The sequence below is a fragment of the Phalacrocorax carbo genome, chromosome 3, assembly GCF_963921805.1.
Source record: "Phalacrocorax carbo chromosome 3, bPhaCar2.1, whole genome shotgun sequence".
Classification (NCBI taxonomy): domain Eukaryota; kingdom Metazoa; phylum Chordata; class Aves; order Suliformes; family Phalacrocoracidae; genus Phalacrocorax; species Phalacrocorax carbo.
In genome coordinates, this window is record NC_087515.1 from 30,535,007 (window position 1) to 30,549,744 (window position 14,738).

General features: G+C 41.4%; 1 protein-coding gene across 1 annotated transcript; it reads right to left on the reverse strand.

Moving 5' to 3' along the window:
• Positions 1-3,624: 3,624 nt before the first annotated feature.
• On the reverse strand, positions 3,625-13,639 carry SDE2 (SDE2 telomere maintenance homolog). The gene is made up of 7 exons (XM_064446364.1): positions 13,481-13,639; positions 12,734-12,851; positions 10,472-10,583; positions 9,769-9,938; positions 8,946-9,057; positions 7,889-8,297; positions 3,625-4,919 (listed from the first exon to the last, which is right to left on the reverse strand). Exons 1-7 carry the CDS (start codon positions 13,586-13,588, stop codon positions 4,704-4,706), a joined length of 1,245 nt encoding a protein of 414 aa, XP_064302434.1. The 5' UTR covers positions 13,589-13,639; the 3' UTR covers positions 3,625-4,703.
• Between the last annotated feature and the right edge of the window lie 1,099 nt (positions 13,640-14,738).

Genomic DNA, 14,738 nt, shown 5'->3' on the forward strand with positions numbered 1-14,738 from the left:
AGAAAGCAAAATCTTGAATAAGAATTAATTTCAGGTGGACCGAAATGATTAATTTTGGCTGTTTCTGGAATAGACAGAATGATGTAAACGTGACCTAATACCCCCACTCTGCAGCAGCACCGTATGCATGTGCACCATGCAGCAAAGTCAGGGCCTCCGGTCAGGTATTTTGTTGTTAAGAGCTGAGGGTTTCGTCAGCGCTGCTGAAACTGGATGCACCTTCTGCCGTTAGCTCAGTGCCACCTACAGTAGCAAGAGGAGAAGCTGTCAGATTCGGAAAAGCAGAGGAAGAAATTCCATCACACGCAAGTGAAGTGCTGTTTCGGTCAAAACACTTCAGTGGCTTTTTAGCAAGTAATTTATCTGTCCATGCTGCAGAGGACTGCCAGGCAAGGAAAACGGGAAAGAAGCCTTCTGGCTGAAGGCTGTTGCTGTGTCTGCTGGTGATGAGCTTTCTAAACATCCACAAGTTATTTCTCTGTAGCTCAGTTTAGAAAACAAGTAATGAGTCCTAATCTTACAGTACGCTCGTGAATATGAACTCTTGAGTACTTCTTACACTGTGGGGAGATCCCGAGATGGAAGTCATTAGTGGAAATCAAAAACACCGGTAAGCCAAGCCAGGTGGGGTTTTGTGACATTTGATTTCTCTGAAGTTTTTTCTTCTGGGCTGGAATGAAAATATAAATTTTCACTGAACAACAGCAACTTTCTGGTCCTTTGTGCCACAGAAATAAGCCAAAAAAAAAAAAAAAAATTCCAGTTTAGCTATGAATGTTCCTGTTTGGTGATGTTGGATGGTCCCGAGTATTGCTTTTTGGCACTGAGCAATCAGCAGACCAAAGGCTTATTAGAAAGCAGCACAGAAGGAAGCAGTATGCTCTAATTTTGAACTTGCCAGCCAGAAGCAATTTCTTACCAAATTTGAATGTTTTTCTTGAGTAATGACCAGCCCTGTTCCATGCTATTTTTTGTGTACCTGTACTTATATTTCTTTCCTGGGTATAGATGGATCTGTAAGAGGTGAGGAAAAGCCCTCCCTCAGGTTTGTGCCACCATTTTGGCCAATTAATTTTTTTTCAGTCAGTAACTCTGAAATGCAAGAGAAACATGAGGCAGTGCACTAGATCTTCTAGATGTTTGAAATAAATGCATTTAAAATGACACTTCAGAAGAATTCTGTAGGTCACACCACTTGCTTATTGGGGAAGTATTTACACAGGAGCATGAAACTTTTCTCTGGGAAGATGTTCACAGTTTCGGTGCATTTACAACCAGAAACACTGTTGAAATCCAAAGCTGCATTAATCCTTGGAAAAAGATAGATACAGGCAGGGTACTGCAAACTCTGCATTATCCTCTGGCCCTGGAGTAGAAAGATCACCCCTATTCTGAGGCCACACTGTCCTATGGAAATGGCCCGTACTATGTTGAAATAGTTTGTTTAAAGTTGTTTTTTGTTTTGTTTCGTTTTTTAAACTGGTATTTGTTGACTTCTTTCTTTTCTTACCCAAATTCTTAAGAAAGCTTCAAGCACTTTGCCTGCTTCTTTCTGTTTCGTTGAAGGATGAGTCCGAGTCCTGTTTGCTGTCCAGATGTTTTCTGAAGGACGCCCTATGGACACATGGAAGTCTAGCCTTGCCCACGAGTGCCTGAACAGCTCTCCAGACAGTGTGCTCGAGGATGACCTGTTATGTGGACGTATCCCAGAGCAATCCCGTGCTCCTGCTTAGCTCTGCAGGAGTTAAACAATTCCCAAATAAATGTGTCTAAGCATGGAGCTGTTTCAAGTGACACATTAGCTCTTGTGCTCTAATACCAATGTAGGGTATTTCTTTTAATTATGGCACTACTGAAGACACAGTTGATCAATAAGTTGTTTGGCACTACTGCTGGTTTAAAATATTCTAGTTCCCCTTCACCACCCAGCATTTATTCCCTGCCCTCTGTAATGCTACTTTGGTTGCACTGGTACAAATTTGTTATAGCCACATCGTATGCCCCATCAGGGAACTGATCTGGTTTAACAGGGAATCCACAACAACAACAAAACGCAAATAGGTGACGCATGGGGTAGGCTAAGAAATGGCTGCGTCAGCACAACCGAAGCAAGGGTGCAATTAGTGAGGGAAAATAACTTAGGCAAGAGCTGTTGCCAAAACATGTCATTAAACTGGCCTATTCTCTCTTGGCCCACACTGTCCTTGCCTTACTACAGGGGAGCTCGAGGGTGTTCATGTAGCTGAAGGCTCTCCTGACCCAAACAGTGTCCATGCCTTTATGAGAGTAGCAGTAAGCACACCGAAGGCTTGCCACCCAAGCGGGACTGCCACTGGTGGGTAACATTCCCAGCATAACTTCATTACATTGAGGTGACCTCCCTCCCTTCCAGTTTCCTAATGAAACATATTCAGTAAACAAAACCACTTCCTTTCTACCCAGGGTCCATTTGCCCTGTGACAACCCCCATGAGATGTGATTTACAGAGACTTAATGACTCACTACTCTTCCCTTCCTTATCTTTCTTTACATTTTCCAAGACCCCCTTATAGATTAAAATGTCAGACATGCCAAGTGCTTTACTGCCACCAAACACCTTCTTACCTACTATATAATTTGCTGCATTTAAGTCACTGCTCATCATATAAAACCAGATTATACTAATGATAAACTGCAAAATTACTTTTGGATCCCATAGGTAGGTAAACAGAGAACAGATTAAATGTGCTTTAACAATTTAGCCCTCAAGTGCCATGATTTACGTTTTCAGAACACCGTGTCAAACAAGTGCTGGTTTTGTGTATGATAGTGTAATTACCACCACTGCAAATGCCAGCCCATCCTTTTCGTAACTCCTTGGGATGCTAACGAAGCTTATCTTGTGAATTTAGAAGTTGGGGATACTCAGCTGAAAGGATACCTTTATTTAACCACATCAAATATGCTTGCAAATAGGTGAATAGTCTCAAATCCGTCCTGCAGGTAGTAAAACTGTAGCGCATGCAGTGTTTTTGATTTGCATAGACATCAGCTGCTGCATTAGAAATAAGTTCTGCACTTCCCAATTCCCACCCCTGTCCTCAGGAGGGCCAAGCCCCGCCTACTACAAACCGGGATCTAAGCGGAGGCACAGAGCTGCCTCCCGGCTGGCCGCAGAGGCTGGCGGGGCAGGGCTCGGCAGCCCAGGCCCGCAGCGACACCTGCCGCCGGGACGCGCTGAGACCGGCGGGGCAGCGAGCCTTCCTTCCCACGTCATTTTATAACAAAGCCTGCCTGGGAAGGTCCGGTGCGTGAGGGAAGGATAAACCGTCAGGTTAACCAGCATTTTGGAGCAGCTGCACCAACACGACTGTTTTAAGAGTTTGCCTGTAGAGTTTGTCAACAATAAATCCTTGAGCTTTAACACCCTCTCTCAATCCAAAACTTCCAAGCATAAACCAAAGAGTTTCTGACAAATCATAAGACTGCAAAGCTGACTGAAATATCAGATACAAGCTGCTCATGTCAGAGACGTTAAATACTATAGGAGTGAACTGATTTCCTAGCATGTGAATCCCGCTTCCTCCCAGGATTGCAATTCAAAACTACTTCATGAGCCAAAGTTTAAAACAGATGAACAGATGGTACAATGCCAGAAGAGGAGAGAGATAATTTTTAATTTTTCATGTCTCTACAAGAAAACCTGATAAGTAGATAATAAACATAATATTCTCCAGCATACGGTGGTAAAGTCTGAAATCTGAGGCACTGAACTAAACACTTCTAGAAAGCCTCTCCAACCAGAGAAGCAGCAGCTGCACCCACAGTCATGCGAGCGTGCTGCCCTTCCTGCACAGGGCCCTTACCACCTCACAGGGTAACTGCCAGCACTGAGATTACAGATGCTGCTCCAGGATAAAGCACCACCACTACAGGTATTTAAGTCCTTGGGAGACAATTCCATTGCTTTTATCACTGAAAAAAAAAGTTAAAACCATCCTAAATTTCCCACTCAGCTTCAGATGATTGCTCTGTATGTTACTAACCTTCAGCAGGTATACTTTATTATTTTTAATTTCTTAAGGATGTGGTTCTTCCCTTTTCCCTCACTCAGATACCTTTCCAGAGCAAACTTCTTCTAAAAGAAATACTTACACGCATTAATAATTTGTCGTACTGATACCTGACATCCCACAGAAACTCATAGCACAGCATATTTATTTATACTGACCTCATAAATATAAAAATGTTCTTTTTATATAAAGAAACTTCAGCTTTTAAGCCTGAAACATAAGTTCAATATTTCTCAACCAATGATGGTTGTAACTCTGCTAACTAGAATACACATTAAAGAAGATTCAATATAACGCTAAGAAAGGATTGATGTTTTTCTTAAAATAGGTGATGACAGTGTCACAAAACCACTTTCCAGAAAACATTCAGGTTATTTCTTTCCATATACAGTGAGCTTGCTCTACTTGTTGCATTAAGACTTGTTGTAACTATTTGTAAAGTTTATCAAAAGATAGTAGTTTCACTCCTTTAATATTGAACACATAACTAACTCACTATCTAGCAACTTACTCTATGTTAATCAAACTTCCTTAAGAATAGAAACAAAAGACATCCAGGGGTGCCAAAGAGTTCTATGTGGCAGTATAACAACAGAATAAGAAAAATTTAAAAAACACACAGATACAAAATTACATCTTAAAAAAAAAAAATCACTTTTTTTTCCCTTTAGTGGGCTTTGCAAATAATGCAGGATCCATCTGGTCTCTAGACAGTCCTCTCACTGAAAAAAGCCTTGCTGCCCTTTCCTTTAAAGTGCCTCCACATTTCAGTCCTAAAGACATCAATTCCATCTTCAGTTTATCTAAACCCAGAGCTTCCATTTCAGCAGCAGAGTTGAATGCCAGTAGGTCTATTGGTTCCGCCTCCTGCAAAGATAAAAACATCCCATCAGACTATTTTTATTTTCTTCCTGATTGGGGGGGGAAGAACAAGTATAGACAGAATGCTTCGTTTTTGAGAAGACCTTCAATTACGATTATCTCATGCTCCTAATGATACTCAATAAAGTTAAGCAATGTCTCCGTATGTATTATGCTGTATATTCTCATTATTAGCAGTATTTAATGCTACCCAGGCAAAGTATCACTGCATCATGTACAAGAAAACTGAAGCCAGCCAGCAGCCTTGTCATAAAACATGGAAATCTTAGCAGAGATAACACACCCAAGAGCAGGGTGAATGCCCAGGTGAGCTTTGTACCCAGTGTCCAACTGTGCTGCTACAAATCTGCTCCTCGCAGTACCTCTGCTAGCTAGTTAAGGGCTCGCTCTAACATGTCCAGACAAGCTGCAGATGTGCTTAGGCTTGCAATGTACACAGCCTCCAAGACAGAAGCACTGGTCATTTAAAATGATATACACACCACTGAACTTTTAAAAATTATTCCACTAGAATTAACACATTCTACTTGGAATAGAGGAATGCTGAAGAAAGTGGCAGTATTTAATCCTATTCCTCTGGAGACAAAACAAGTTGACACTGTCTTTACCCCCAGGGAAGTTAAGCACTCCAAAGAACACTGAATTAAAAACAACAGCCCACCATCTCACTTAGCTGTTCAGTCGCTTAACCTTGGCTTCCAGAGGCACGGCAAAGCTATCAGCCGCTTTTTATCCAGATGTATAATATAACCAATATGCCCCCAGCAGCAGGAGGAAGGAGGACGAATAGTTATTTGTAATGCAGTTACACCGTGATGATAAAAATAAATATAAAAGCACTCGCTTCTTAGCAGGATTAACAAAAGAGCAAGTTCTGAAGTTCAAATCTCATCCTGCCATAAGAAAATAGATTACAATTTAATGTTAAAAGGAATTAGTGTATTTGCAGAATAATCAAGGTTGAAGGGGACCTCTACAAAATGTCTAGTCCAAGCCCAGGGTCTTGTCCATGAAAGAACATAGACAAAGACTGGATAACTCAAATGCTGGAATTTAATGACACACTAACACCTGACATTAACACACTAAAAAGGACACAAAAATCCCATTTCATTCAATGCTTAAAGCATATATTAGTCTTAGAGTATGTATCATGCTGGAGTTATCAAAGGGACTTCAGAGCAAGTAATAGCAGCAGTGGGAATGAGACCACTCTGTTATGGACTCAGCAAATACAATTAATGCTAGCAGAATCAGAACCTTTGTCCTGCTGAGCATACAGAAAAAGACTGGTTGCCTCATTATTCTTATCCTATTTAAAAAAAAAAACCAATCCATTAAGGACTATTACAGAAATATTTCCACCTGCAATAACAATCTGCCACTGCATTGGTGGAGTTTCCTGTTCTAGAAATAGACAGTCTCACAAATACTGAGCGAAAGGTAAACAGTGAAGAGTGGTAAACATCCTGTTTAAAATCTGCCAGCTCTACAGTAGATGACAAAGTTCTAATTTATCAGATTACATCCTTGGTCTTCTTTGTATTTAACTGTATCAAACTTTCACTTATCAGAATTCAGTCATTGGCAGGGGCAACCAATGGTAGACTTTCTGCTCCAGCTGAAACAAGGCAGAAAATCCGAGTGACTCCCTAGCCTGAAAAAAGCACCACATTTTGTTTTACTGCTAGAATAAGCCTAGATTCATTACACCCTAAAAATTTTAATAGTACTATTACACAAGGGGCAATGAAGCACAAGTATTGGCACCTTCTATTGCCAAACATTACTCAGGCTTTTGTCAATTCAGCGGGAAAAGCCATATTCTCCCTTGGCTAGAAGACTGATCCAAAGCCTCTTCAGGAGAAGAATCCCAGCCATCCTCTGCCAATAAGCAGAGAAGGAACCTCACGGTCAGCACTGCTCCAGACCTGGTTGAGGGCTGTGATACCAACCCAGATTGCCAGGAGAGATAATGGTATGGCAACAGTACAGACCTGCTTCCACCAGACGATGAATTTTAAAACCATTTGTCCACCATCCTTTGCAGTTCACACGACACCCATCATTTACACTAATCCTGTCTCTCTAGTGAAGGAGCTGCTGCTTTCAGACTTTCAGTGTTCAATGAAGAACTGAAGTTCGCACCAGACTTCTAGGGCTCTCTATGAGCTAGACTCAAGTCTTTTTATGATAGAAACTAAGAAAAACTGATCAGCTGGTTGGCTATGGGGACTCTACTTGGGACAACTTCTAATTTAAACATTGATGTCAATTATAAATATTAAAGTCAAATTATGTTATAATTTGACAGTGTTTGGTAATGTCTCAAGAAAAGTATTGATACGAGCGTTTCATTCTACAAAAGGATTTTATTTCCTTTTTTCGCCCTCAGTAAAGAATTCTGGATCCAGAGCATATTTATTTATGTAGAAGGAGGAAAAAACAACAACTGAAAAACCCCAAGGGGAAACAAAGCTCTCAGGAAAGACACTACTAGAGAGTCCAGGGCAACTGCATTTTAGTAGAAACTCTACACTATTAGAATCTTAATCTTATAAAGTTCTTCCTTGACCCATTCTACTTAACATCTCTCAAGACAATGCTACCATACCACAATTCAACTTTCACCATGGAGACACTGTCAACCAAGAGTCGTCTTTGGCTGCAGCTTCCATCAACTTGCTACATTCTATTTTCCTAAGTCATATGGGGCATCTTCAGTCAAGCTGCTTTTCCTTTTAAGCTTGGGATATTTTGTGCTCTGAATCAAACTGGAGATTTGATTAGCTTGTTAGGGAGACTATGATTCTAATTCAAGCACTTACACCTAATGCATTGAAGTCATAGGACACAAATCCCCTCCCCTTTTCTGCGATCCACAAAGGGAAAAGTGATTGAGTAAAAGCAGCTGAAGAAAAAGACTATTGCATCTTGTACTGCTTCATACTTACTGTGCTCTGTAACTGGCTCGTTTCCTGTGCCTCAGAAGAAACATTTTCTTGTTCCTCTTCTTTCAGAGCTTGGGTTACTTCATTCTTTTCTTGGGCCTCTTCCTTCACAGGCTTTGTCATTTTACTGTTTTCATCAGCTGGAATTTCAGTTTGCCCACCTGCACATGTCTCTCCTTGCAGATGTTTTCCAGTACCTTCTGGCTGCTCCAGTGGTTTCTCAGTTACACTGGTAGATGGAGTATCCTCTACTGAAACCACGGAGCTGCTTGAACATTCATTTGAATTACCAGCATTTTCACTGTATCTGCTGCCTGATGGACAACTTCCGTCAGATGCACGAGGGGAGTCATCTTCACTGTCATCCTCACAATCCGAACTGTCGTCATCATCTAATCCTTCCAATCCCAGCCTGGCACAATCAGTATGTTACTAATGAATATTAATCTATTTTAACTTTTTTTGTTAGTAGTTTTATTGTCACTTCTCTCTTTCCAAAACTCACTTCAGAGAGCTGCAGTGAACTACTCCAGCAGCTATTTAGCACTGTTTAGTAAATGGCAGCACTGCTAATATGGAACAGGATCCAAACATCCCCCCAAAACACGTATCTTTTTACAGCATTCCCAATACAGAAATGCATGCTACCTATTGCTACTCCAAACGCCACTGGAACCATTATGGCTTCTCTTTTATGTTACATTAGATGAAAAATGCCAGGGTAAAAAAAAACTCTTCCTTTTAAGTTCATTGTAAATTAAATTCATTAATAAAAAAAAAAAAAAGGACAATGGGAAGTAGTAGAATATAACCATATTAGAAAGCAGGGAGGGAGGGAAGGGTGCCTATTTCCACAAATAAAGTTTGTCTGCTCCAGCTGAGACAGGACTACATGAATGCAGCAACATTTACTTTCAATTCTACGATTTAATCAGTTCAATGTATTTATTCCTATTTAAGTCTACATCTCAGGTAAGATGTTGATTTGCATGCATGTACCTAGCCTTTCATTCTGTTCAAGGCTTAATACTTGAGTATAAAACCAAGGCAAAATGCTTACCAAAAACATTTTTTTTTCCGAGATTTTGCTCCATTCTTTCCAGATTCACCTGGACGCTTCCGACTACTGCCACTTTCTGGTGACACCATTTTGCTTGAAGTAGCCTGCAATCCTTCAAAACAAGAGTCTACTTCATCAGTATAAAATTCATATATGCTGTAAATTCTACTTACCTTTTAATGTCAGATGCAATTTAAAACACTAAAAATAATCACTATTGGTGAGTATTTATATTGACTCAAAGCTTCAAAATAAACTCAGTAGCAGCAAAAGCTTTCCTATATGGCTTTACTAAGGCACAGAGTCAATTAAAATTGGATTCCTGAATGAACTCTCAGGTTCTACATCCCGCTCAGCCTCAAGTTTCACTATCAAGCTGCCAGCAAGGGAAAAATCTGTGGATAAATAAAATAACTACAAAGAACAGTAAGTGAAACAAGGTATTTTGTAGTCAGATTCCATTTCTCATTTTTACATAAGACCTGTTTATATTTCATCACTTCACTGAAAATGACTGTAATTCTTACAGCTGAACTAGCAACACTGCCTTCGTAGGATTTTGCTTTTATTACGAGATGGCACTGTAGCACAGCAAGATGAAGCATCACTTGTTTCTGTGCTACGCTGTTCAATGCTATTTAAGAGAAGCAGCAGCCAAAGAGGAAAAATTAAGTCCAACAAATTTTACCAGAATTTAAAATTTCTTTCAACTGAAAGTTACTGTCAGCAATTTTTTTTTTAATTTTCATACTGAAGTGAGGCTATAGGGACTTTTCGTTTGCTTTATTTTTTGAGGAAAGAAAGTGAGGTTAAACTGTACTACCTTTAAGGACTGAATCTTCTAGTCTCTCAGCCATTTCATGACACTGCTGCTGGTAGTCTGGATTTGTGAAAAAGTGCTTTGGCTCTGCAAGTTTCCGCTGCAGCCTTTCCAAGCGCCTTTGCTCTTTTTCTGCTTCCCGTTCTGCTTGCTGCTTCACCCATTCAGCCATCCTGCAGGTGACAGAACCACAAAAATGAGACCAGTTCCAACATTTAATGTAATATCAGTTTGTTGCTTTGTAATTACTGAATGTTTCCACCACCTGCTAGGATGGCAGACAAGGGGGAAAGACAAATAACAATGCCCAGGGGAGTTCCTGAAGGAATATACGTACAGAGATTCTGCTACTGAGAAGAAAGTAAAGTTTATTTTGGAAGCCAGAAACAGCCGTAAGATCACATATCCCCAATATCATGGTCTGGCAGCTTCCGAGGAAAGAACCGTGAGAGTTCCAGATGAGAAAACCAAGAGGTGCAGAACAGTCTCTCAGAAGCAGGCTGCAGCAATCACCTCTATTTTGCAGTAATGTAATTATAGTCAGAAGAATACTGTTGGCTTCCAGTCTATCTGTGCTTGATTTCACTTTTGCTCTTTTTAGTATTCAAAATAAAATCTCAGTGCTACAACAGCCTGTCAGTTGAATGTTTTGTTAACTACACGGTCATTTTATTTTGTAATTCTAGCTCCTACGAAAACGCCTTACGCTTTTTCATGATTGACATCTCGAAGTCTCCTTCCACTGAGATCTCGGCAAGCCTCTCTGTTTGTTGTCTTTTCAATCTGAGCACCCAGTGCTCGCAGCATAGATCCAAACCCTGAGAAAAAGGTTATCAAGAATTAGCTAAAGAAAAAGAGAGATAAGCTCTTTGCAACAAAAGAACTAATTATGAAAAATGAATACAGCGAATCCAACACTTTCCCTCAATGCAGCTGAAATGAAGGGTAAGTTGAAAGTTGCAACATGTTGGAGAACTGTCACTGGCTGAAATGCTGAAACACTAAGTGAAAAAAAGGTATCCAGCACTTACCACTCATCTCCTTTTTGTACTCCTGTATCACACCAGATGGGACTCCAGATTTACCAGAACCTGTGCAGCACTTCTAACAGGAACACCTATTTCTGGATTCCCCAGCAAAATGGTTTGAAACCTTTTTTGTCTCAAGATAACATTTTGGGTCCTTTCTAATTTAGCCAGGATATACCTCCCCCTCAAGCCCCTTCAGCCACCACCAAACTTAAATCCCCTTTTAAAAATCTATCAAAAAAGAAAATAACTTTTTTAGGAGATAGCCTTAGCTGCTTCATCAAGATTATAATGATGTACAATGTTATGTTGGAAAGCCCCCCAAAATAGATGTCTATACACTCCTCAGCCACTAATTACTCATAAGCAAGGCTGCCGATTTCTCTCTCTCCGTCCCACCTTATGTTGTCTCCAGATGGAGAAAAACACTTGTTTAACTACCTCAAAGAAACACAATGTGGATTAATATTAATGTATTCCTTCAAGGAATTTGAAAGTGCCAAGCACTGTTTTTTAACTGGGTGCTGAAAAAATCTATACTTTTCAGTGCCCCAAAAGTACTTTTAAGAAGTGGTACAAACAGTAAGCAATCCACACAGCCTACTGTATCATGAGGCAGAAAAAGTACTGCGTTCAGCTAAAAAAACCAATTGCTGGCATTGGTGAGGAGAATTTCCTGTAGTTCATGAAACATGCTATTGAATTTTACATTCTGAAGGATGCGGACCTAGCTGCTACATGTAGCCAGGCATACTTCCAGAAATCAACAGCTATGTATTCACTAAGGACGCAGGTGCTGATTTAGGTCTGATAATAAAAAGCTCAATTGTCTTCTAAGCCTGCATGATCTGTACTCCCTTGAGACCATACAGTAAGTCTTGATGGCTCTGACCTGTGTTTGTTTGCCTGTTTTTATCAGGCTTTTAAGTTATAAAGTCAAAACAAAAGAACACTTTAGAAAGCAGACAAAATTGTTAAAGACCGATTTTAAATTGACCCCAATGGCAAATCAGTAACACAGAGAGAATCACAGAGTATCTACCCTGTGTCATCCCAGGATAACTGAAGCTGATGGACAACAGGTGAGAAAGAAGCATCCTATACTGTCAACTTATACCATATGCACTGCTTTTAGGGCACTTAAAGGAACCACAATACCTCATATGCTATAGCAACAGTATTTATTTCCAGTTCTATCTTAAACTGAAGAAGGCAAAGTAAGCTGAACTGCAGGCTGATGCAAGGCTGCACAATTATTCAGCATTTTAGTTCAACAGCTGGAAAATTCTGAGGACTGGACTGAAACAGCAAACATACTCCAATTACACTCAAATACTCTGCTAAACTTGCTTCACACATCACGTTCCATTTTAGGGAATGTCAGCAGCTGTATCATTTTATACATCTTCTATAACAGAGTGAAAATATTTTGTCAACATAAGGAGTCTAGTTTAGATTGAATTCTTTATTTCTTAAGCTACTGAGATCTTCAAGTTTATATGTTTTTTCAAATAAGAGAAGACAAAAATCTATTAGGACATATACCATACTCAAATCACAGACTATTTGTACATGGAATATTGGTCCTCAGTGACCATAAATGAAACTTAAGAGCCTCAGAAGCCAGGTGCTTTTAAATACATTTTCAACTCTGAAGTCACTATGATGCATGTTACAGATTTCTACTAGTAGAGCTGAGCTGACCAGAGAAGCAAAGAAGAGCTACGCCAGCAAAGTCATTTAGCTGAACTGCAGCTTCCCTGGTCAATTCTTAGCTTTGCACATAGACTTTGGTTTCAGCTCAAAGACATTATATTAGTCGTTCACATTAGAGGAGATCTGTTAACAGATTAGGACCACTGCTATCAGTATAGACTACCGTACCATAAAAGGTTTTTAACTTAAGAATCTAACGAATAACAAGTAGTTAAGCAACAAACCTCCTTTTCCACCACAAAGTCTCGGTTCCAGACTATAAACAGCTCCATTCTGCAACACATCTTCATCATTCACCAGTCGTCCATTACATTTCACATACAAACTTTCTTCAGGAATATTCTAAAAACAGAAAATTGAATCATACAGTCAACTGAGAGTGAAACATTCTGACAAAGCAAATCATTAAGGAGCAACGTTTCCTTCCTTCCTATAGGAGCAAAGGGGAAGCAAAAATCAGATCATCTTAAAAGCGTAAATATTCCCTATGGTGCTTGTTTTAATTCCTGTTTACCAAAGAATTAAACACAGTCTAAATCAGCTTGTAAACGTGAACGGGGAAAAGCCGTGCTATGGGAATATTTACGCTGTGTTCAAACATGCTGTATTAAAAAAAAAACAAAAAAATAAAAACAGAACAAACCCACATTTTTGGGCTGTAAATAAGTTAAGGTTGATACCTTCCATATATATATATATATATATAACGTATATATAAGAGACGACAGCACGCTCTTAGAGAAAGTCCCCCAACGCAGCTAAGCGACAAAAACCAGCAGAAGCGTGCCCACAGTCGCGACATGACGACAGCCGGCCAGCCACCTGGCCACCAGAGTGCCTCCCGGGAGAGGCAGGCCTCCGGGCGGCGGGGCACCCACCGGGAGCCCGGCGCCCTCCCGAGACCCGAGGGCACGCCGCGCCCCCACAACCGCCACCGGCTCCCTTCCTCCCCCCGCCATTTTGTCGCTCACCAGCGCCCGGGCGCGATCGCGGAGGAGGCCGCGCACCGACCCACCGCCGGGGGGCAGCGGCAGGAGCCGCGCCCGCGGGACCAACGGGTCCCGCACCAGCAGCGCCATTGCTTCTCGGCGCCGCCAACGGCCAGCGCGCGTGCGCCCGTGACGGCAGCAGTGCGCGGTCAGGTGACGCAAGCCGAGAGCTCGGGGCCGGGAACGCGGATAAGGGTAGGGGGTGGGGCTTTATGCCGTCCTCAGGGGCTCCGTGCGGCGAGGTCTGTCTCTGTCCTCGGGTGGCTTGGCTGGGCCGTTCACTGCTGTTAACCCGTTCCTTAATTGGAGTTTTACTAGATTTCCTGTTTGCTGGGTTTCTGGGGTTTTTTAAGTGCTGGAGGATCAAACCGGGCTTATGGCAACCTGCATTTCTGGTATTTTGGAGTCAGCCTGATGCTTCAGTCTCTTTAGAGACCAAATCTGTCATTTTTACACCTGAAAGGTGTTGAGGCATCCTCCATTTCTGGTATTTTGGAATCAGTCTGATGTTTTGGTCCTTTTAGGGACCACATTTGTCATTTTCACACCTTAAAGGTGTAAGGCAACCTGTATCTCTTACATTTTAAACTTGAGCCAGTCTGACCTTTCAGTCCTTTTAGGGACCAAATTTCTCATTTTTAGACATGAAAGGTTAAATGAGAATCTAGGTATTTTTAGCAGTCAGTCTTTGGGAATGAAAACTCTGGAGCACGGCACTCTTGCCTAGGAGGGAACAGGTCTGATCATACCACACAGGGCCTTATGCGCAGCATCCTGGTATCATCTTTTAGGAATTGGCCCCGAGCACTGTTCGTCTGGATTGTGCTGCTCGGAGAAATGCCCCGTCTCCCACTGTGAGCGATACCAGCAGCCATCCTGGGAAGCGGTTTCTGTGCATTACCGTTTCTACACGGATCATTCTAATTCAGACCGCTATGTGCAGCCTACCAGGTTGTAAAGACTTTTTACAACCTGTCACATCGACTCTGAGAGGATGTAACAGCAGGCAAAATGGACCATGGCTACAAACATGCTCGTCTGCTCTGCCGTTTTAGTAGTGGTGGCAGCAGCAGCATGAGAATGGAAATACTCATACCGCCTCGGGCAGCTGGGAAGGGGCAGTGCTGCCATTGCGCAGCACTGCAAGTGGAAGAAATGTTATGGAAATGTGCAGCCGTTGCACAACTGTCCGATCAAATATGGTGCAAATTTCATGTAAGGACTTGCAGGATGATGGATT